The sequence below is a fragment of the Galleria mellonella genome, unplaced genomic scaffold (assembly GCF_026898425.1).
Source record: "Galleria mellonella isolate WM207_F2 unplaced genomic scaffold, CSIRO_AGI_GalMel_v1 utg270, whole genome shotgun sequence".
Classification (NCBI taxonomy): domain Eukaryota; kingdom Metazoa; phylum Arthropoda; class Insecta; order Lepidoptera; family Pyralidae; genus Galleria; species Galleria mellonella.
Window position 1 is genome coordinate 2,411,325 of NW_026442062.1, and position 25,686 is coordinate 2,437,010.

Genomic DNA, 25,686 nt, shown 5'->3' on the forward strand with positions numbered 1-25,686 from the left:
TAATAGGTGGTAACATAAGAATTAGGCACTAATTATAATTAGTTCATAAAGGTAAAATAAAAATTCATTAAGTTTATTATTTAAAAATATATATTTATTCATCTTCCTGTTGCCAGCCGTCGTCATCACTCAAGAAGCGGCGTTTGGCGGCCGTGTTCATGTAAGGGCGGAGAGCCCATTCTGTGTCTGCCGCGTCTAGTGCCTCCAGTGTGCCCAATTTTATCTCATAAAGCTTCATTTGGAAACGCGGGCCAATCTCTGATAAATCAATATCTTTGCCTTTCTGGAAGAAGGATATTTTATTTTTATAAATATCATGGATTAACCAATTATAATTGTAATTTTTCGTTTTTTATTATACTTCAGTTTGAAATAGTAAACTATCCAATTATATGATGAAGTGATATATATCACCTATAGAAATAAGGAATATAGTCTCTAACATATTTAACTGAGGGAGGTAGGGAAATAAAGATACAAAGGATTTTGTGAAGTACCTATGAATAACAAGAAAAATGTAAATAGGACTCTATTTAAATTTTTCTTGTTATGTTCTTTATATCTTGTTTGGGCCGTTGTGCGTATGAGTCGTGGCTAGTACAGCCAACCTAGTTCCGCCCAGAAGCACAGAAGCTTCCTGGGATAATAGATCCCAAGAAGCTTCTATATTTCCCCTATCATTATTTTGAGGTTTGTCCTATCTAGATGTAATAAACGTTTTGATAGTCGTTGATTCAATGTAGGCATGACCAATTTTGATTGTCTGCAATCAGTAGCCTGTATCCATCTTTGGTTTTGTATGTCAGCGGATCTTTGTATTCGAAATTGCGAGAACGGAAGAGGAAGAAGTGGATAACAAAAAACATACTGATTCAATTACAAATATTAATTGAATACTATATATACCTTTCTATATGTGTGCTGTCTGAAGCAGATATAGTCATCATGATTGGCAAAAGTGATTACTCGCTTAGAATCTGGTTTGGGTACTGGAAACAGGTACTTTAGTATACTCATTGTCCTTAAACCTGAAACAGTGATTTCCATATAAGTAATTTATTATACAATTTTCTTGATTTTTTTCGATTTTTTTTTGATAATGAATTTTTAAAAAACAAAAAATTGAGTAAAAAGTAAAAAACAAATGAAATTATTGATTTTTGAATGGATTAGGGTGAATTTAAGGGACAAAAACCTTGTTCCCTTATTTTTTCCAAAATTTCAATCAATTGGTCCGGGAAAAACCGTTGAACCGATCGCTCCAGGGATTTAGGGGGTTCTTTAAGGAACAATAGACTGTAAAATTTTCCTCAAACCTTAGCTTTCCCGCCCATATTAGCGAAGATACAGCCAAGTAACCAAAAAAGGAGAAAAAGTCACTTTTTTCCACTTTTTTCAATTTAATGTTAGAGGTGGAAAAAAATTTTTTCTTCACTAACTCTTGACTGTGCTTAATTGGAAATTTTATGCAGATAAAGAAACTCGGCGCCCGCTTGCTGTGCGACCAAGTAGTTCCAGAGATATTAGCAGTTGAATGGAAAAGGATGCTTTTGCATTCAAAGTTCGATATCTCGGAGACAAATGGTCGTAATTGAGCCATCCAAAGCGATTTTTGAAGCTGAATAAACACGCTAAGAGACCTATACAATGGAGTAGCTCGAAAAAATTTTTCCATGCCCATAGAGTGAAAAACGAAACCTAGAAAATTTTGAAAAAATTTATTTTTAGCTTTGTTTAAGAATTGCATGGAAACCGGAGCTCAAAAAATTTTTTCACCAAAAAATCTGAAAACTAGAGTTTTCAAGCTTCAAAACCCTTTTTTAAATTTCCTGTACGATTATTTTTCACTGAAATACAGCCTGTTGAAAATCACCCAAAAATTTCAAAAATTTTTATGTTCCCTTAATTTTTGCGAGGAGTGTAGAAATTATAAAAGCTAAAAAAATGGTTAAGTTTAATACAGAATTACAAAGCCAAGCATGTGAAAAAGTATTGAAAATTTTATGCTTACCAAGTTCAGATTTGAAATTGTGAAACACTAGATGTGGATACTGTTCACTCATTGGACCAATTTCTGGTATGTCATGCCTCATTACAACTCCTGACAGAGTGAATGAAGCTGTAGGTCCATGTGGTAAGTGGCATATTACCTGAAAGGTATCAAGTTGTTTATGGTAGATACAAACAACACATATGAATACAATGAGTATATTTAATGAGATTAAAGCCACAAGTGCCCTATGCCATTTCAAAATATAAATCACATTAGTGACTGAAGTTGTGGAATCAAATGGAAGCCAACTTCTTAGTTATATAGTTAAGGTTTGTAGTAATTTTAGTATTTATTCAAATTCCAATTTATTTCAATTTCTAATATAAACATACCAAACTATCTGGTACTCCTCTATGTTCATGTACAACAATAAAGTCCGTGACTTCATTGGCTCTGCAAGCATGTATTAACTGTGACATCTCATATCCACCTCGATTCATACGTTGGCTGTTTGGAAATATTAATCTGAAAAAAAAAAAAAGGACAATACAAGAAATATTTACAGTTGTAATGGTCACCTCATTTATTTTTATTTGCTTTTATGAATGTAGGCTTTAATTGTACTTAATTTTATCCTATATAAGTATAAATAAAAGAAAAATAAATTTAAGAAATTATTTTTCTATACCCAGACATTTATTATTGCTTATCTTCATTGCTCCAATCAAAAATTCACCACCCTTTAATATATGAAACATTCTTTGTTTTTAATTTATACATTAAAGTACCATTTTAAGCAGATAAATTAGAAATTTGATTCCCTGAGGACTAAGGGATAGCAACACGTGAGAGCCTCTGTACCCTGTAATTAGTGGAATTACAGGTAAAACTAACACCATAACATACCTCAATTCTTTTACAAACATTTTGAGCCTTGCACTTGGTTCCCTAGAGGTGGTAATCATAATTTTTGGATCTTCAACTCCAGCATATCTATATTCATCATCCTGTGAGTTGAGAGTATTGGTGCCTCCACTGAAGCCACCAATAACAGCAGCACGCTCTGGTCCTAGAATTAGAAATTTCAAAAATAATAAAACAATTTGTCTTATGTTATAAATGTGAAAGTATATAAATTATTTGTTAGTAAGATAGGAAAAATTTAAAAAAAGCTTTTTAATCAAAACAGAAAACATCATACAAAATTGTACATACATCTGATCGATATATGTACAATTTTGTTTATATTTGTTAGTAATGTTTGCATTATAATATACAGCGTGCATATATAAGGTACTAATTAACTGTATAAAATTAATTGTTAACATATAATTGAGGTTATGTTTCAATGCTTTATGAATAAATACTAACCTTTATCTTCATATTCAATTTTCTTCTGTAAAGCTAGTGCTTCCTTCCTTAAATCGCCGTGTATAGGAATGTTCTCCTCCAAACTTCTTTTTAACTGATCTTTCTTAGCTTGAATACTTTTTTGTCTGTCTTCCACTGATTTTCTGTACAAATATTCGCGGCGCAAACGCGCCTGCCGTCGCAACATTGTTATTTTATTTTTCAAGGTAATAACGTTAAAATATTATGTGTTTCTTAAAAGTCGCATGTTATGAAATATAACAGAAAATAAAAAAAAAATTAAGGCGGCATTATTAAAAGATATTATAGAAAAACAACACTACAGATTTTATTTTAGACACTTGACACGTGTTGGATTTGACATTTATTTTTTTTTTTTTTTTTTTTTTTTCTTTTTTTGTGGCGTTCACCCCGATATTAGGGTATTTTGCCAAGAACAAAACGGGGAAACGATAATAGTAATAAAAATACCTAACACAAACGAATTTAGAAAGGATAAGGATTAGGTCTAGGATATTTATAGGATATGAAGGATATACTTGTACATATGAGAATATACTTATAAATATATAGGAAAAGCAATTGATGCAACTATAAATGTATTCATGTAATATAACTAAATCTTAATATTGTTATCATATATATATGAAGATAGTATTTTATAGATAATAGGATCATTGGAAGAAAGTAGAGTAAGAATAGAAGTTGGGAATGGAACACGGATGGATCGGAGATGATTAAAAAGGGAGGTGTGGTCAAATTTAGAACATGAGAAGAATATATGATTCAAGTCCGCCACTTCAGCACCGCAATTACACGACGAACTTTGTACAATACCAAGCTTGTATAAATGAGAAGGTGTGCATACGTGACCTAGACGCATACGAGTTATAATAGTTGTTGCGGTCTTTCCAAGCTTTAATTTAGAAAACCATGGTTTGAAAGGAATATCGGGTTGTATAAGGCGATAAAATCTTCCTTTTATTGTACTTGTTTTTTCCCAATATTCCTTCCAGGCATACCTTAAATATATTTTTGGGAGACAAGCTAGGTCACTACAGTAATTATGATACGGATACATATCACCACAAGTTACAGCCTCTCTTGCAATAAGGTCAGCTTTGTCATTGCCGCTAATACCACTGTGTCCTGGTAACCAGACAAAAGAAACGGAATAACCTCTCAACATGCAAAGATAAAGACTTTGTCTTATGTCACAAATAATGGGATAAACTGGTTTTGATTTAAACGGATATTTGGCTAGAGCTTGCAAAGAGCTCATAGAGTCAGTGAAAACTATTGCCTTATGTAATTTCATTAAAAGTATATATTCTACAGCTTTAAAAATACCATAACATTCCCCGGTAAAAACTGAAGACTCCGGTGGAAGTTTAATTTTTTGAACGATATTAAATTGTGAATGAAACACACCCACACCTACACAACCGCTATTGTCTGGTTTTGATGCATCAGTAAGGATGTAGTGCCATTCATTCCATTCAATGTCAGTTATAAACATAAATTTGGCATTCAATTCTGAATCATTTTTTAATAACCCAAAATCATATTTAATATTAGGAGATAAAACTAAAGATTGATATGAGCATTTATAAATGGGAAAACAGGACGATGTAAAAGTGGGAGATTCTATGGATTTATATTTTTCATAACTTTGTATTAAACATGGAGGTTTTTTATGTTTCCAATAAGATGAAGACGAAATAAAGATATGTAGTTGAGATAACTTTTGAATAAGCGGATGATCAGATAATTGTAAACAACGAAAAAAGAAGCGATTAGATAGATATTGTCTTCTTAAAACCAAAGGTGGATCACCGACTTCGAGCTGTAAAGCATTGATTGGACTTGATTTCATTGCTCCAGAGATAATCCTCAAGGCCTTTGATTGAATTAAATCCAATTTCTTAAAAGCAAATGAACTTCCTGGAGCTAACAAAAAAGTTCCATAATCAATGACACTCCTTATAAGACCATTATAAGCAAGTTTTAGTGAAACGGGATGTGCTCCCCACCAAACTCCAGCAAGGCACCTAAGAATGTTGAGGTTACGCTCACATTTCGTAGAAATATAATTACAGTGGGACAGACCTGTTAATTTATTATCTAGCACGATACCTAAAAATTTAATTTCAGTCTTTATAGGAATGTATGAGTTATCATAAAGCACCTTAATTTGTTGCGGTGATCTCATTCTTGAAAACAAAACTACACTACTCTTGGTTACAGAAAGATTAAGACCATTTGCATCTAACCACGTTTTTAACAAATCTAATGAATCAGATAATTTGGCAGAAGCAGATTCTATGGACTTCGCAATAAAATATAATAAAAGATCATCAGCATATTGTAAAATTTTGACGGATTTATCAAGGAATAATTCTAGATCGTATGTGTATATGTTAAATAAGATTGGACTGAGAACAGATCCTTGTGGAAGGCCTTTCCATACTGTTCTAGATAATTTGGTATCTTCATCTAAATTCATATATATTGTTCTTTCTGATAAAATATTAATAATGAAATTAGAAAGCATTACCGGTACATTTAGAGCTTGTAATTTAGTTTTTAAAATAGAAATTATTACATTATCATAGGCAGAATTTATATCTAAAAAGGCTGAGAGGATTGACAAATTTTGTGAGAAAGCTATATGAATATCTGAAATAAGAATGCTCACATTATCTAAGGTGCTCTTACCTTTCCTAAAACCAAACTGGTTCGGGGATAGTAAGTTATTACTTTCTAAAAACCATTCTAGACGGTTTTTCACTAAATGTTCAGCTAGCTTTAGTAAGACAGAGGAAAGTGCAACAGGACGGTATGAAGATGGTTCAGAAGGTGGTTTATGAGGCTTTAGAAATGGTATAATAATCTGAGACTTCCATGAAGTAGGTATATTTCCCGAAATAATTATGGAATTAATTATATTTAAAAAGTAAATTAATGTCGCATCGCTAGCATTTTTAAAAAAGGAATACGGTATACCGTCTTCTCCCGGTGCAGAGTCTTTAATAGAAGCTAGAACACCTTTAAGTTCTACTAGAGTAAAAGGAGAGTCAAGTTCGAATAATTCGTCAGAGACGGATAGAGAAATATTGTAAAGGCATTCCGGCACATAACTAGGAGCAAGACGATCTAAAAATTTATTCGCTAAAGTTAAATCGAGTGCAGAACGTGATGTATGATCACTAAAGGCAGATCTGAATCTTTTAATATTATTCCAAACGACTGATGAATTAACTTCTGGACAGATAGAAGAACAAAATCTTCTCCAGCCTTCTAATTTCTTTTTTTTCAGTAGTTTTCGAGTAGAACGTGAAACTGCGGTGTAAATTTCAAAATTTTCTGGTGTCATGTAATTATTATAATTTTTTTCAGCCTCTTTACGATTTTTAATTGCTTCCGTACAATCTTTGTCCCACCAAGGTGGCGAGGGAATTTTCCCTGAAGCACTATTTTTAACAGGAAATAATAAATCAGCAACCTCCTTCATATTTATCATCAAGTCATTACAACATTGATGTTCATTTCCATGGTAAACAATAGGTAACTCCGATATTTTATTATCTAAATATTGTTTGTAAATATTCCAGTCTACATTTGATAAATTATATTTAAGCCGAGGACCACTCTTTCGACTTGAGGGAATGGAAATTGGAAAAGAAAGAATGAGGGGAAAGTGATCGCTTCCGAAAGTAGAGGAATGAGGATACCACGACAGTGAAGAAGCTAAATCAGAAGAACATATTGAAATGTCAGGAGCACTAAACCCTTCATTCGGTGCAGTTCTACGTGTTGGTACATCTGAGTTAATAATACATAAGTTGTAAGTGTCAATTATCGTCAGGAGTTTTCCACCATAAAAATTAGAAGTAGAACTGCCCCACGATTGGTGTTGAGCATTAAAATCGCCCATTACGAGAAAAGGTTTAGGTAAAATTGAAAATAATTGTTCTAGTTGTGAATATATTTGGCATGTAGGATCAGGAATATATAAAGTAACAAAACAGATACCATTTATAATTATAGCAGCTGCATTAATGCCGCTATATACAGGAAGCGAAAAAGAAGAAAAAGGAAGGGAGTTTTTGACCAATATGGCAACACCGCCATATCCGTCAGCTCTATCATCACGGAGACTTGTAAAGCCTGAAATCCTAAAAGGATATCCTGGCTTTAACCAAGTCTCTTGGAGAGCTATTATAAAAGGATTATATTTATTAATCAAATAAAATAAGTCTGATTTCTTGTTTGTTATGCTACGACAGTTCCACTGAATTATTAGGACTTTGTAATCCATTGTGAGAAGTTAATAATTGAGAAAATACATTGTAAATGGCATCGTTGGACGGTGGTAGACATTTATTTTTGAGACTGACAGCTTGCTTTTACTTTCCGCCATAGATTAAGGATAATAGATTCGATATACTTACCTAGTTAATTTTATCATTATTGTTGAAGCGAATTATCCGATTTCTACTATCGATTTTGTAAATCCGTTTATCTATAATTTTAATATTTCCACATAAAATAAGTAGTTAATTTTATATTACTTTTTATATAATTAAAATAAAAACTCCAGTTTAAAAATTCTATTTGACAAGACAATGTTCATTTTCTTATTATGATTTTTTATTTATCTTTATTCTAGCAATATACGCCGGGTTTGCATCGACCGAAGATGTTTAATTTTTTTTTAAATAAAATAAAGCTGTTATATTCGGTTAAAATGTAGCTTTCTTTAGGTGAAAGAATTTTTAAATTTGGTAAGTATTTTATGAATTTATCCATTACAAGCATAAAAATGAAATATATCCTCATTATATTAGTTTAGAAAATAATTTAAACAACGCCATCTAACAGTAATAAAAGTATTACTGTTGTAAGAAAATTAATCTATTATATGGTGTTGTAAATAGTTCTCATTTACATAAAGAGCAACAATGTTTTGTAATGATGAGCATTATTATAAGTTATTATAATATTTTTAGAATTCAATATTAAAACATAAATATTTTTAAAATAATTTCCCCCTCCCCTGGTTTTTATTACTTATTTATATTTATTTAACCAATGCATATTATATGGTTACCTTCATGAAGTTCTTCAACTAATAATCGGAAGTTAGGTTTTATATCAATATCATGCAATTGGAAAATGTTGAAAAGTTCATCTATGTCTTCCTTTCTATTTCGTGGTCTTATGTTGAACACATCACCTGGTTTATAGTTCAATACACTATTTACTGTTTTAAAAGTCATCAATCTTACATCCTGAAAAAATATATAATCTTTACTTAATATTATAAATGTGAAAGTGAGTTTTTTAATACTACTATTGTGGCAAATAAACATATGGCCTATTTAATGGTTTACAGAAGTTCAACATATAGTTACCTTAACAACTTCAATCAATACAATCAATTGTCATGAGATTTGGTATACATTCACTATTTGGGATGGAGAAGGACATATCAATCAATCAATGGCTCTTTGACAAAACTTAGTTAAATAACCTATAGTAGCTTTATACAAAAATTTTGGATACTAGAGTTAATACTAAAAAAACTAAGTATTTAAACAAAAGCAAGTAATTAAAAAAAGAGTTTAATAATTTATTTCATTAATAGTGTTAAAGAATTATCTAAATATTTCAATCATGGGGAAACTTTAAAAATTAAATGTTCTTTTTTAACTGTATTACACATGTTCATGTGAAGTTTCATGAAAATTGAAGCTGCAAAATATAATTAATGATTTGGACAGAATAATGGGGCCAGATGGTTTTGTCTATATATTGTTGATTATATATATATTCAAAAGTTACCAACTTACTTGAAAATGTGATTCATCAGTAGTCCTAACATTAGATTCTAATTCAAACAGTGTAGTATCCAAAAAATTGTCTACATTTCCATTAGCATAGTATATATCCTTACTCATACAGCTTGTCACCAATGTTTGGTCATCTCTTATAAGGCTGACTTTCCATCTTGGTACAAATTTGTTAACTAAGTTGTCTGTTTTTATGTCTGGATAGAAGCGTTTGAGGATTGAATAGAAATTTTCCACCCATGGTTTCATTACAGCATCATGACCTAAGTCATGCTGATAGTCGCAAAGCCCTAAAAAACTTAATTATTACTTATGATGATATAATTTGTTTATAGAGACTTAAAAGGTAAACTTATATATTTCATATATAAACCCATAAAATAATAATAATATATAAGTTACGTAATAATGAAATCATATACTAATTGGCCTTAAAACAACAAAAATATTTTCAGATTCATAAATACAGACTTTTTCATTTATCATAAAATTGGCCGTGTGAGTAAGGTATATAATTAATATATGTAAACAAACCTATATCAAGTAATGGCGTTGCTCCTAATTGCATTAAACGTTTATGAAGTTTTTTACCGACAAAATTGAACTTGGTATATGAGGAATCTCCTAAGCCTAATACTCCATATTTAAGTTTTATTAAAGAATTTGAGGGTAAATTTTTCCTTAGCAAAAACTTCCAGAATTTTTTCATATTATCCGGTTCATCGCCTTGACCAGTTGTAGCGCATACGAATAAAGCAAATTCTTCATGTATAAGTTTTGAGATAGGATAATCATCCATAGCTTGTACTGGCCCTCGAAAACCTAATATTTTGAGTGACCGCCATATTCTTTCTGCCATTTCCTGAGCGGTGAAGGTTTGGGTAGCGTAAAGAACAAGAATTCTAGCTGAATCACACATTTTTTAAGTAAAATTATTGTGTTATTTATAAAATACATAACCTAATCGATTCAAAATTGAGATGACGTTTGATCTTATGACAATTACTTGACGTAATTTGACATACATACGTTACGTCAAAAGGTCAAACAGCTGATATGCAATAGATATAGAATACGAAGCCGGTACCTATCTATTATTCTATTAATATTACAAATTAGTTGTTTTTCACGACTTTGTCCACATGAATGTGAGAATGTGAATGTGAGAAAGACTCTGTTTTCCGCGCTTAGCCTCTCATTTGGGCCGTTGTGCGTCCACATGAATCAGTATATTAAGTATTTTATGTGTTTAGGATATAATCTACTGGTAATAAATTTAACAAAAATCCTCTTAGTTCTTTTAACATGTTTGATTAATAAACATACAAAAAAGAACATACCTACGAGTTTTGCTTGCTGTCTTTTATACTCCTTTACACGCAGTAATCTTCAGACGTAGTTCGTTTTACTAAGTCTATGTTTCTAGCAGTTCAATTACCAGAGGAGTCTGTTTAATGAAGTTCACAGAAAGGTCATTATTGTATTATCTGCATGTTATGTAAAATGTTGTCAACTCTTAGAAAAAAAAATGTACATATCTATTTAGATGAATTTTGATGAAAATTCGACGTTAGGACGTTTGCACGAACCATATTTATACTAAATTATACGTACTTACATTATAAAGAGGAAAGATTTGATTGATTCTTTGTTTGTTTGTGGGTAAATTTAAAACTACTCAATTGATTTTGAAAGATTTTGTATCTATAGAAAGCTACATTATTAGCGAGTAACATAAGTTACATATTATTTTCAATAATTCTATTTACTCATGCGAAGCTGAGCCAGAGGCCTAGTCATGAATATAGTGCTTAGAAAGTGGCCTGATGATACTCTGACACAGCGGCGGCCTTACTCATTACGAGGCTCCGGGTAGCTGGTCTATGCGAGGCCCTTTGTTCTCTGTGAAAAGTATATGATGCCAAAGTAGGTCTGGTTGTTTAATTTAGGTATTTGTCATGTTTGACGAGAAATGTTAAAGTTATACAAATAAATAAAATTGTATGTTCGAAAACAAAATTGTCGCTGATGATTACTCGGGAACGAATGATACGATTTACTTGATTTCAATGCTATTCTATGCGTATGGATGAGGACTAAAGATCGTTCGCGTAGTTTTTTAGTAAAAAAATAAATAAAAAAATCAGGTAAAAAGCGTAAAAAATTGGTATTTGACACATTATATATCAAATTATAGATTCAAGAAAACAATGTTTTATTTTACATATATATATATATATATATATATATATATATATATATATATATATATATATATATATATATATATATATATATATATATATATATATATATATATATATATATATATACACAACTTGCCACTACATAAAATGCCACTCACTGATTGTTTGCCCCGCAAGAGCGAGGCCCCGGGCGTTTGTACCGTTTGCCACCCCCTAAAGCCGCCACTGCAATATTATATGACATATGATATATGACCATGATCGTATATATCGTAGGTCTATTAAATGAAATAAAATGGTCGACTTCTTGGATACCTCTGTCCCATTCGTGTTTCAACCGTAAAGCAACTGTGTTTCGGTTTGAAGGGTGGGATATGGCGTGAATTTACAGGGTACAAAAGAATAATACCTAAGTCCTCAGGAATGGCAACGCATGGGGGTATCATGAGCGAAACAGTATACTCTGATATGTCCATGATACTGCTCATGTCTATAGGCGACGGTTACCACTTTCCAACAGGTAGGCCGTCAGTTTGTTTGCCATTCTGAGTTGTATAAAAAAAATCATTAATTAAACCTTGCGATTTTGGTACTTAGATACATAATGATCAACTTCATATCTATCAACTCCTCAATACAGAGGAAAAATTAAAATGCTATTTAATAGGGAATTTCTGTTGTTATACACACTACGTTTATATTCAATACACGAGCACGTTTTACTGCATTTATATACATATATGGTTTATGTTTTAGTCTGCAAAACAAATCGTCTCAATTATAGTTAATATCGAGACAATAAAACTAACTTAAATTGTTAGAAATGTCTGACAGTTATGTAAAACTTAAATTATGTCACAATTTCGAAAAATTGCTTTGAATGTTTATCTAGGCGCAGTTTTTTTATGGATAAAAATAAAATGTTAGATGCGTCTGCGCTCTCGATATATATTGACGTGGCATCAATGAGGGACGATAAGGGAAGACGAAGCAGGTTAGTTGGCCCATCGCGATGAATTTAACAATTATTAAGCACGATGGTTTCCATACCGTGTGGAGATCGACCTGATACGAGTATGTAGTTAGCACTGTGTTACTAAAAATTACTTTTCCTCCATTCACCCGTGTGATACATGGGTTCTAAGACATGACTACGCAGGTTTGAACTCTAAAAATGTTTGATTGTGTCGGGATAAAATATTTATATATATATTTAAAGATTTATGGAATTGTTTAATTAACTGATTGGAGGTTTTAGGACTTTCTTTCATTTGAGCAAGAATCTGGTGTATTTTCACGCAGAACATGTCAGTAATAAAAATAAATACCTACAATATTTAACTCTTAAATTGGGCGTTTTATTGGAAAAAAAATCTAACAAACTAAGATAAAATGTAAGAACTCCTGTGGGACATTAGTACAAAAAAAAAAAAAAATTAACATCAGAAAGCGGTTTTCAGTAAATTATTACTAAGTTTTTTATGACTTCAAATGTTATATTATGTACGAGTCGGACGTTCAATTTGCTTGCTATCAATTTTATTAAAAATCACGATTTCTTTTGTTATAATTTGTTTTCTTTATTTCTTAGACAAAGTTTACTTAACAGTGACATTTTAATTTTACAAATATTAAATGAACCGGTATTTATATCTTAAAAAGTTAACCCCATTTACCCACCCCTGGCGTTCAATACATTCATATGTTTTTCTCTTTGCACATAAGCAAAGTCGATCTCCCTTCTCGTTCATAATTGGCGCACGGCAGTCTCGTAGCCCGAGTTGGCGGGCTTAGTCGCTCTATTCTAAAAAGGCGGGAAAAATATATCAGTGTAGTGATTTTAATTTTAAATAAATTAAATATTATATTAGTGACTAGAGGATTTCACTAAATAAATTATAAAAATGTGAGTATACATACATTTTTTAAAAGTCAATTATAGGTGTAATAAGTATTTTGACGTAGATATTTTAATAGTAGTTGTCGTAATCTTGTGAAATACGTATCTACCCGGGTAAACGCCATGGGAATAGGATATAATTATATAAATAAAAAAAAAAGTGCAAGTGTAACCCTTGATGGTGTGATAAAGGCATTAGAAGCATTTGCCCCTTTTTACCACTACGGTGAATAAAATTTTTACAATTTAATAAAAAGATTTTTTTTTTTCCAATTGGTTTTATTGTATGTGAATCAATATCAATATTTAAAGAGTTGGGTTGATGTGGCGATTTTAATAGCATTTCTAGAAGAAAAAAGGAGTATACTAGTTTATAATAAGAATGAAATATAAAGTTAATATTATTAAAATTAACGAATTAATTTTAATATATACTAACTTAAGTATTTAAGTATATTAGATTACTAGGATCAGGTTTTTAGTCTGCGGAAGCGATGACTCTACCTAAATGTGATCCAATAACGTTTTTAAATGAGATTGTTATGCTATTTTATGTAGGTAGTGTAACTTTGACATTTTCTCATGGACAGTAATCCTATTTTTATTTTAAGATCATCTGAATTTAAAATAATAAAAATAAAAGTAGAACTGCAGTTTGATTAAATATAAATAAGGTACTTACAATGCTTATAAATATATTTATTGAATGTCTTAGTTAAAATGTAGGTTACAAGTATGTTTTGAAGGAATTCTATGTCAATCTGCAATAACATTCCTTGAATATTTTATATGACTTTTTTTTAATAAATGATAATGTAATGGTAGCCCCACCCTCGCTATCGGTATACACCGGCGGGGCACCAGTGAAGGATGATAGATAAGGATGAAGTAGGTCAGTTAGCCCATCGTGACGAATTCGACAAGAATTGTTCACGATGGTTTCCAGGGGGAACCACGTGGAGGTCGATCTAATAAGGCATATATTTTATATGATTAGGTAGGTATAAATAAATAAAAATATTTTGTGGCAGATATTCGATTTAACAGTGTGTACTTATAAAATATTTTAATATTTTCGATTTCTAATATGACTAACATCAACTAAATGTCACGCCAGACAAATACTTCAGAAATCCTGGATAAATGTCGGTGGACTCTACCAGAGTTCAGATTTTATTAGGTAGATAATAAATATGTATAAGGTTTAGACCTGTACCATCTCGGTGATATTAAAAAAAGAATACAGAAAAAGACATATCAAAAATTGTCATTAGGTAGAATATTTTAAATTTAAATAATCATAACACTGAATAGGTATCGTATGCATAACTTTAAAGAATGGAATTTATAAACTTCATACTACTAATATGCAACAGACACCTCATTTTCAACTTATATTCCGTATCTAAGTTTGTTCACATTAATATAAACTTTATTGATATTATGTATGTAATAAATATAATAAAATTTGAATAAATTAAGTCTACTATTCATGTATTTTACGGTTTCCTTAACTTATGCACATATTCGAATATAGAGTTCATATTTTATTTATGTGGTAGCCTAATTTAATTTTTATATTATAACAAATGATAATAAACACATCACAATAATTATTACGGTAGATTTTATCCGCGATTTCATTCGTAAGACCGGCATAATTATATTTATGGATCGGTATAAAAAATACTGCATTCCAAATACTTTTCCTAATTAAAACCAATTGTTGTGCTTTATATATGTTATATATAAAGCACATTATACATTATACTATGTTATTATATTACATATATATTATATACGTATTACCTATATACGAATATCATAACAATTGGGCAACAAACAAATTTAAATTCACGATTAAAATATTATTAATGGTTAATATTTCTCTTTAAAAATTATTTTAAAGTTCAACTTAAATATCAGATTAATTTAATATATAGATAGATAGATAGATAGATATATAGATAGATATATAGATAGATTAAAAATTAATAATAAAATCAAACAGGATATGCCATGTTTAAAATATGTTTTGGTATATCTTTTTAAATATCATTATATTACATCTGTTACTAAGTTAATAATTAAAATTATTAACTTAGTAACAGTTAAAATTATTAAATTAGTGTTAGTAATTAAAATTAAACCATGGCTGTATTTCGTCGTACCTATCGAGCCATGACCAACTAAGACGAATCAGAAAATCTCGTAAAACTTTTCTGAAAATTCATCCGTAACATATTTAAATTTCTAATGGCTATAGTACAAAAAATTTTGCTGTGTTGTTAATGTGATCTAAACATGAGGCTACCTCATGTTTGGATCACATTATCCGCTTACCATCAAGTGTGATGTGACCATTTTAATCAGTAATTATAAAAAAAGCATTAATTAAAATTTATTGGAATGGTTATTCTATGTAATATCATGATTGGAGCGTATAGCAATAAGGATTCTACATCATATAGCCTACAGGCGAGGCACGCTTGTTTACAAATCAGTATTTACAATTATTTGGCAATTATATTGAATAATTTGGAGTTAATGCAAAGCTTCATAGTATTGCAGATATAGTTGGTATTTTCAGTACAAGTATTCTACATCACATTATGATGTTGTGTTGTGCAGCGTAATGATAATCACACATAGATACCTACGTGTACATAGTTGGAATGAAGCGAGTGTAATGAATAAAGTCGTCTTTTAAGTATTTGGAGTAGATTTTTTTCTTCTCGTTCATTGTAGTCATTCTTTTATTCTATTATATTTATAGGTATCGTAAACCCTTAGCATAAGCCATATAAAATCGATGGATTCAGGTGATTCATAATCAGAACTAATCTTTATCATGTTTTATGGTAGAAGATTCTGGACTTTTCAGTAATAAACAATCCTATGTGATAATAACATAATGACACTATGATTCTTTTACAGATAGATTTTTTTACTTTATTTTTATTATTAGTATGGCAATTAGTAAACATTTATTTATACTACTAGGATAACAAATAAGCATACGACTCGTCTGATGGTAAACGGGTCTACCATAGCTTATAGACGCCTGTAACACCAGGGGTGTTACGCGCAGAACATGCTGACAATCCAAATGACGTTTATCTGTAGGTGCACTGTTATACTCATAACACCTTCCATGCGTTCATCTTCTTGAGGACTAAAATGTTATTAATTTCACATCAATAACGATCCGAAAATTAACCCCAGATAAAAACATACCGAAATATAAATAAAAGATGATAATAGTTATCTACTATCCCCCTCACACACATAGGAGTAAATAAACGGAGACCTATTAATATTAAGTAGTATCTATAAAATGTGATATACGATACAAGCAAGCCTAAAGTAGAGGCAATGATGGAGTTATCATAGTAATTCGTTTATCATAGAATTTCAAAAGAAGAATTCTATATGAATATAGATTACTAGTACTCTTACTGATCTATGTCATCCTTACGCGCGATTTATCGATCTTTTCTCTAATTAAAGTATGTTTTTAAAAAAATATAGAAATAAGAACTAAGTGAAATTCCTTGTTCAAGATATAATAGAAAACGTAATAATCCACAATACAGCTTTATAGTAGCTTTATAATGCACTGGTGATTTGTAACACAGGCTCTTCAAAACCTACTGCAGGCACCAGTCTCTCAGAAAATTGGTCTCACATATTTAATTTTACCTCAAATTGTTACTTTATACTTACTACCTTTTAGGAAGAGAAAATAAACCATTCATTTACTCATTCACTCATAGTACCTACTCGTGACATTGAAGAAATTTCAGTAACAATTTTTCTTGTGTGTAGAATTATTTTTATTTAACAAATAGTCACCGTCTATTGTAATTATATTTGAGATACAATTTATAATTTTACTTGTAACTTTGTTTAACTGCGTAATATACTTCTGAAGTGTAAAACAAAGGGAAGTTATCGCTGGACTCGTTGTCAGTTATCCTTGTTAACTAATTGTTTTATAACTTTTTACAGGAATGTAGAAGATAACCTACATAATCGCAATGTTTATAAATGGCACAATAAGCTATATATATATATATATATATAATTAATCTAAGATAATCACTTTCTTTGGTTCCATGAACTGTTTAAGCACAGTATAAATAACTATTGGAAATAATTATATTATATATTATTATATTGGTGACAGCTAGAAAGTCTTCAGTTCCGTGAATATTGACTGTAAAGTAACTGGAAAGTTCAAGTATTTAATTTATGGTATGGTTATCATATATGGACATAGACTTCTGAAGAGCTTGTGGATAAAAATAAAACGCCAAAATTGACGATCTCGTGGTAAACCATAATTATATAGAGCAGACTAGGATGATTGGGATTTTCGCAAGAAGGTTTTGAATGGATCAAGCTACAAATAGGAGAAAACCGCAGAACAAAAGATTGACTTATGATGCAATGCGTCAAATACAATATATAAATTATCATTGCCATATTGTTTTATCTGCAACCAATAATTGTATAATAAAAAAAAAAGATACGTACAAGTGTACCAAAAATTAGTAAATTAGCGCCCTCTAATAGTAATGACATATTTACATTCGCTTTCGCGAAAATGGCAAATAATAGCCATCTTATCTATTCTTTTTGTTTTAATTACTTCATCCCTTTTAATTTATTTGATGATGTAGTGAAATGTATAAATGAAATAAATGCCTATTTATACAGATGCTGAGTTCGGAACATTTTTTCAGTAGTTTTCTGAGCGAGCTATGAATTTTAGTATTATAATAAAATTTTAAACGGACGATCTCTGTGCCTTGGAGATTTCTAAGAAAAAAAATACATATAAGATGTCTTAATAAGAGTAATAGAAGCCAAAATAATATTTTTTAGAAATGTTATCTATTTCACTGTATATTTGTTTTAACGTCACGTAAAAATTACAGGACCTATTATTTTCACAGTTGTATTTCTGAAGGTCTAATTTAAAATCTGATATAGGATTTATCTTTATTTGGTATATCTTATTAGTTTTCCTACTTTTGAAATCCAGACGTACGAATTAGCAGCCAAATAGTTTCCTATAAAGAAAAAAAATATGACCTTTATATCACAATTATTGAAAATCAATATAGAGAAGTACATGTGGTTAAAAATCGAAGTTGCGATCATATCATAATAAGTTGAAATAAGTTGTTTGCCTATGCAGTACTATATAATATACGGTACTAAGTATACCATCCATCTAATACCAACTTCACTGCATGACTATTATAAAACAGTTGATGTTATTCTGCGATTAAATATTAAGTATATATATTAAGTCAACTAATTAAGTTGCCAACTGCAAAAACTGGTAAAATCTCCTAGGCAAGCTTATGTTCAGCAGTGGACAGTTAAAAGCTGATTTGATGAAATATATCAATGTATACTATACCTACATATTCTTCATTCTAACCAAAATAATGTTAAATATTAATGTATCATTACAATCTTTATGGAAATGAGTGGAAAATGGCTTCTTCGTAGTTTCACCTTTTCAAATTTTAAAGATGGATAATCCCATCACTGGATAATCCGCGACTGATGTTGCGTCAGCCGAGCACGTGGTTGCATCGATCGCGCCGGGTAGGTGCCACGTGGCAACGCCCGCTTGGCTCGTCTCGCCTGTGGTCCAAAATAGGGGTGTTTATCCGGCCTTTGGTCCCTTCAGCCGGTTATGTTCGGTCGTAATAGCCGATCGAAAGGGCAGCGTTGAATGTAGTACTGAATTTCGTACTGTAAAATATTATATAGCGTGCATTTTTAAATGGATTATCATCGTTTACGGCTGTTTAAAATAGATTAAGTTTTGAGACTCCTCGGTTTCGTTACTGCGGAATTCGCAATCTTCTAGTACTATTACTTTTAATAAAAACATATTTTTAAAAAAGGTGCTTATTATTCCTAGACAAATAAGTATATGTACAGGACTTAATGTTTTTTTTTATTTTTTTAAGTACATATTGTTATTGAAAGACGGGCTTTTTCCAGACAGAAAAACCTGTGACACGACTTTTCCTTCTTTTCTTTTGTTCTCGTCTTTTTTTTAAAGATCACTGCTAATTCCTTTCAGTGATAGGAATTTTGAGATGTTATTGTAGCGATGTTTTTTTTATATTTTCAGGATATAGTGTATTTTTCAGAGGAAATATATCGTTTATATATGAGTGGGCTACAACCATAAATTAAGTGGTGCGGCGTAAGGAAAAACCTTATTGTGATAAAAATTGCAAACATTTTTTGGGCATAAGCCTAGTTAGACTATGTGCTTCTTTAATTTGCAGTGTCCAGTGAGAGCCTTTGTTAATATACACATATTATTTTTACTCAAAAGAATTAATTTCTTAATTTTCTTTAAACCCCTTATTCAGGACTTTCGAGTGATTTAATCCTGATAACAAGAGCCAGCTATTATTTGCTGCTTCTAAACTTTCAAGTTTGAGGTATATGAGCTTTAGACTTCAAGGTATACTCTAGTCCTGTTTGGACATTTTTTGCTGCTTCCTTTGCTAATTGGTCAGCTGTTTCATTTCCATGAATGTTTGAGTGACCAGGCATCCATCTCAAAATATTGTTATTTATGCTGCCCAAGTCATTTAATAACATTATGCAGTTGTTTGTAAGTTTTAAGCACATAAATGACTAATGACAAATGTAAAATGATAAATGATAAATGACATGACTTAAAATGTTTTCATTATTTGATTACAGACAAAGTACCGTTACGTTCTTGCATACTTATTGGTCGTTATAGGAGTAGGTAGACTGTTAGACCTATAAGTAGTAAGTAGATATATAGTTTATGCTCAAGCGAGTATCTCATTCCATAAATTTTTGGAATTTCGTTATTATACCTAGGTATATATAAATAACAAGTACCGAGTAAAATAAGAACATAACAAATGTTAAGAAACTAACTTACCTTTGGTATTATCAATCTAATTAGTGATTTTTCTATTTAATCTTTTTTATATAGTATTTATTTAACGGTTTAACAGTTATTGAAAGTAATTGCTTACCTAGACCAAGGTTAGTCGATTTCTAGTATTTAGGTATATAGATTTCCTTATTAAAGAGTTAGTCAGTCATTGGGGCTGATTCTGAGGCGTGATTTTTCTAAATCTATCTCTTAATCTAATATTTTAATTTTGAAAAATTATTGTTTTATAAACTTTCAAAAATTAAAATTAATTTAAACTATAATTTTGATTTAAATTTATTAGAAATTCAGTTTATATTGGTTCTTACAATAAAAAATTCGCTATAATATCAAACTGAAATTTTAATTTTAGAGAAAGGTTCAGAGAAATGCGGCTTCAGAAACTGGCCGTGTCGACCCCAGCACAAATAATATAATATTACCACAGTAAGTTTTTTAATGGATGTTAATGGAATAACCCCGCATGTGCTATCGGTTATACGGTGGTAGGGCACCAGTAAGAGATGATAGGTGAGGATGAAGCCGGTCAGTAAGCCCATAGTAATGAATTCATAAAGAATTAACCGCGTTAAGGTCCACCTGGTACAGTACATTACTAGCTATGGAGCAATTAGATTCCCATCACTAACAGTCCCTTTAAATATACCTCTATTAAATAAATTGGGTGTGCATTCTATCAAAAAACGAAAAAAGACAAAACCAAAATACGAGTAGGTGTAGTATAATGCACATAAGAAAAAATCTTAATCATCAGTATATTATTCAGGTAGTGCTCAACCAGTGAAATTGATAATCATTTTCAAAGACACATGGGTTAAAAAAGGCATAAATTTAGAACTGACTGTTCAATGCGCCGTCTTGATGTTCATTTGTATTACTTTGGGAAAAATGTAGTTTTATTGGTAACACACAATCTTAAAAGGATGCTGATTTAATAATATAATAAATTATAGCAGCTCTAGGAGCTAAAAATATACGTAATAAACACGGTTGCAAATATTACCTAGAAAATTTAAATTTCACAGAGACGTCAGTGACCGTTGTCTTGGATTCTTGTCCACTGCAAGAACTTTTTCTCTAATTTTTTCACCGTTCAGGCTATCAAGCACTGGAATACTTTATCCTTTGATATTAGACCTACCCCCAAGTAAATTGACATTCAAGCATAAACTATGTTCTTTCTATTTAGAAGCCCTATAATCTTAATGTTTTAAACTTTTACCTGATGCACATAAATATATATGTATAATGTAGGTAATATAACTTATTTTTAAATTACAGTTTTAATTTATTATCGTTTTTGTTTTCCTATTTATTTGCCCATCACATTGCACCAACATTTATATTTTTTGTTATTCCTATCTACGGTTGACTTGTAGATAACGCCATGTAGTGTTAAGTTAAAATTAAAGTTTAACAAATGAATAAATAAAATAACTGGTTTCAAATATTATTTATTTTAATGGATTATAATGTACATGTAACCGTACACGCTGGTGGGGCACCAGTGGGGATTAGGATTAAAGCAGGTCAATTGGCTTATCGCGAGGAATATATCAAGAATTAAACACGATGGTTTCTAGGGACCGCGTAGAGATCGATCTGACTGATCTTATTATTAGCAATGTGGTCGCTAGCTGCCGTTATGAACAATTCTTTTCCTCCCTATACGGAAAATAGCAAGACGCTTGACCTCATAATAGTGCATGAGCACAGATAACATAATACTAAGTGTAAGGGTTAATAATCGTAAATATAAACAATATTCCGCATATAATTTTGTTTAACAACAAGTAATGTTTTGCTTCATAAAGTAAAACGGCAACTTCAGTCATCATAAAATAATTATGAGGTAATAACCGTAAACAAGAGAGTAAACCCTATTGATTACAAAATAATTACCTACAAAAATCGATTCGGAATTATCGTGTAACATAGCCACAAAGATTTAACTTGAAAACCTACTTTTGAATGTCGCTTAAAACACCTGTTTGACGTCATTACCAACTGATGTTAATTACTTAAAGATCGGTAAATATGTATTATACAATAAAGGTATGTTATATATATACATAAAGTTCTACGTCAGCAAGGTCATTTTATTAGTATTATAAATAAATGACTTTAATGCCTGAAAGTAATTCAATCAATAAAATCAAAGAAGGCTGTCCACTTAAATCATTATCAGTAGAGAAACAGTGCCAGCCATTCTTCTTTTCCGGCAATAAATTGCATAATTTATATAAAAAAAATGCATAATTAATATCTGGTTTAATCCATACAGAAAAAAGATTTTATACGTTAATAGCGACCAAGTAATTTTACTTAGCATCTAAATCACGAAAAAGGAGAAAAGTGTGAAATCTGATGCCGTCACCTAATATCCATCACTCACTACACCTTGTTTGCTTTACCGTACCAAAATCAACAAACTTACAATCGCTACACACAGTTACCCTTCATTACTGTGTGGCGCATGAAGTCACACCCTAAATAGTTCAAGGTCATTTATTTTTTTACGACACCGAACGGGGTTCAATGGATTTCACTTCATTTCATTGAATGGGGTGATCAGTTTGCATAATAATTTTATTTGCAGGAACAATTCACGATTTGTTAATTGTATTTCACAATCTGTTACAAAGGATTGCAGGATTGAAACAAACCCATATACAGTATTATTAATTACTTTTACATTTACGGCATTCCTGAAACTGTATAAACTCTTTATAGGCGGCACTCAAACCCCTATTGGGAAAGATTAATGATTATTATAGGTAAATGTGCAAGTTTGTAAAGATGTTTACATTTTTTTTATCAAAATTTAAACAAAAACCTTAGTTACAAAAACCTATTTTTCGATAGTAATTTAAAAGTAAACTTATACGCAGCAATCAGTCATTACTCATGCAATGAGATTATTGTTATTAATAAAACAAAAAAAATTGCAATATACCTACACAACTTATTATTTATAGTAGTTGCCAATTTCTTAAAATCATGTGGATAATCAGCTTGTTAGTCGTTGCTTGGGTTATTAAAAATATAATTGACACCTCTAAATTTGAAGTAAAGAAAAAATATATTGCAAAAGGTACAAACCACTACTAAATCTTACTATATCCTACACATGTGTATCAATAATCTATTGGTGAAGTTAGTTTAAAAGAAGGTAGAACAGAGTACTATAGTTATTTTTGCTTTCGCAAAAATATCTATAGTGCAAAAATAATATACAAAATAGTTGCTCATTGTATTTAAACAACATAAAAATGTTTTTAAAATATTCACTAAATGTACAAGAAAATGTTACACACATTAAAAAATGAAATCGTAAGTAGAAAGAATCGGTAATCGGTTGTTTGGTTTAACGCGACATTTACAAAGTGAGATCCACTGATTTATCAGTTGCGTCTGCAGTCATATGTTTACTCTAATGACCTTTATGATAGAATTACGTAATTAAACTGGGTATTATTTTATTGATAAAAGTTATGTGTATAAAAATTACAAATTGTTAATGAATAACATGAAAGGTACCTAATAAAAACAGTTAATATTTATATTATACTATTAGTACTTCAAGCCATTGTGTTGAATATATATTGACATTTTTTATTACAATTTTATAATGAACTAATGTAATATTTATTGAAATTAAAACAGTTTACAATCGGTGAGATTTTAAACTGATTTCATTTGGCAATAATAACATGTCACGTATAATAACAAGTCACGTACAGAAAAAGAATATCGCTTAAAATAAATATTAAATATGTTTTTAAAGCTCACACATAGTTATTCTAGCTTGCTAACTACACACTTGATTATTTTGATGGTGCTGTTAAATAAACAAAAAAATATATAATACAGGAGGTATACACAAAGCTATGGCAAAATCTATATAATAATGGTCCAAATAGACGTCCTTGAGACACCCCAATTCCAAGACCGGTTGCAGCTTTCAATACGTTCGCTCGCTTTCAGCTTGAATAGGGGCTTTTATACCTACTTATTTCGGAGAACTTATATTCTTATGCATTGAGTCGAATATAAATTATATTTAAGTACTACATATAGAGAAAACAAAATAAGAGTAACTATGTATTTATATTTTACTTCAAGATTTTAACATTTTTGCATGGAGGTTTTTGAAGACATAGTTACATGTTCTCGTAGCTATCGTAGTTATAATTATTTTTAAATGCGTAGCTACGACTCATCATTATCATTCGTGTATCACTTATAATTCAAATTATAATTTATTATTCCTAGATACTACGTATCACAGTGATATTATGTCACAAAATTGTGATACTATGGTCTATTTTTATTCCTTATTAGTTTTATGCCCACTACTTATACGCGAGGATTTCAGAAGTAGGAAAACCAATGAAATAGACCACTTGTAGATGGTATGTCAAGATGAAACATACAACATATTATTGGCTCATAACTATGAAAATGGTGTCTAGTGGCGGTAAATGGTATTTGGTGCAGTAGTTTTTGAATGAAGCCGGAACAAACTTATAAACAGATTATCAGACTGATAAAATTTCTAAAAAATTATTGTTTTATTAAGACTATGATCTTATTAAGACCTTATATATCAAATTTTCTTACATATTTCTTATGTATAGATATGTTTTAGTTAAAATTTTATTATATTAATAAAATATACTTGTATATATGTAGGACAGAGTAAAGTCTACTAGGGTATGTCCAATAGCAATTATCAATGTCCATTATGCTACGCAATTCCGCATTCTATTTTATTGGATAAAAAGTACGACAAAGTTTATGTCTCCCGTAAGTGCTACTAATAGTTGTAATAGTTACGTTTGACAGGCGGATTAACAACCGTAGTTAAGCTTTGCAGATGTTTTAAGAGGGACACTGCTGCCCATCCTTCGCCTTCTCTTAGTCGCACCTTACGACATCCACGGAAAAGGAAGGGGTGGTCCATTCTATGCCGGGACCACGTGTTACCTATACTCTTATGATTTTATAAAATAGAACAAAAGTCAAAATTTTTACTAACGTAATACAGTTGCTCTTAAAAAGTTATACATTTATTCTGATAGTATGAATCAAACTAGCAATCCTTGTCTAGAAAACGATTATTATAATTGGAACTATAATAAGGTAAATTATCCATATATCTTTTTAAACGATGTTTAGTTTTATAACAAAATACGATTAAAAGCATTGTAGTTCGTATAACACATTCAGTTTTTATACTTACCTCTTTATTCACTAAAACTTCAAACTTCTCATAAATCTATTTTAGCTATTAAACTGTCTTGTCTCTTTCTTTTACACTAAATTCTCAACTTGAAAGAAAGTGATAAAACAGTGTAATGATTAAAATAGGTTTGTAT

General features: G+C 30.5%; 3 protein-coding genes across 3 annotated transcripts in view; 1 reads left to right on the forward strand and 2 right to left on the reverse strand.

The window, feature by feature from the left end:
* LOC113514237 (NADPH-dependent diflavin oxidoreductase 1) overlaps positions 1-10,203 on the reverse strand; it is a 13,156-nt gene extending 2,953 nt beyond the window's left edge. Inside the window, exons 1-3 of the mRNA XM_026898262.3 lie at positions 9,754-10,203; positions 9,220-9,509; positions 8,478-8,658 (exon numbers count right to left, since the gene is read on the reverse strand). Of these exons, the coding sequence (XP_026754063.1) occupies positions 8,478-8,658; positions 9,220-9,509; positions 9,754-10,138 (856 nt within the window). The 5' untranslated portion in view covers positions 10,139-10,203. The remainder of the gene's footprint in view (positions 1-8,477; positions 8,659-9,219; positions 9,510-9,753) is intronic.
* Positions 73-3,731, reverse strand: LOC113521016 (U3 small nucleolar ribonucleoprotein protein IMP4). Its single transcript, XM_052895357.1, has 6 exons — positions 3,365-3,731; positions 2,900-3,062; positions 2,386-2,518; positions 2,012-2,150; positions 907-1,028; positions 73-283 (listed from the first exon to the last, which is right to left on the reverse strand). The coding sequence occupies exons 1-6, from the start codon at positions 3,549-3,551 to the stop codon at positions 95-97; spliced, it is 933 nt and encodes a 310-aa protein (XP_052751317.1). The 5' UTR covers positions 3,552-3,731; the 3' UTR covers positions 73-94.
* A 2,962-nt stretch (positions 10,204-13,165) lies between the features above and the next one.
* The window catches only part of LOC113514269 (large neutral amino acids transporter small subunit 1), a 33,699-nt gene continuing 21,178 nt past the window's right edge, over positions 13,166-25,686 (forward strand). Inside the window, exon 1 of the mRNA XM_026898308.3 lies at positions 13,166-13,332. Within this exon, the coding sequence (XP_026754109.1) occupies positions 13,331-13,332 (2 nt within the window). The 5' untranslated portion in view covers positions 13,166-13,330. The remainder of the gene's footprint in view (positions 13,333-25,686) is intronic.

What these genes read in the sequence shown, in the direction of transcription:
- LOC113521016 (XM_052895357.1), bottom strand. Translation starts at nt 3,551, where the DNA reads ATGTTGCGACGGCAGGCGCGTTTGCGCCGCGAATATTTGTACAGAAAA. An exon ending in GAGGAGTACCAGATAGTTTG is followed by an intron (nt 2,151 to 2,385) that starts GTATGTTTATAT and finishes GATACCTTTCAG; the next exon opens with GTAATATGCCACTTACCACA. An exon ending in GACAGCACACATATAGAAAG is followed by an intron (nt 284 to 906) that starts GTATATATAGTA and finishes TCCTTCTTCCAG; the next exon opens with AAAGGCAAAGATATTGATTT.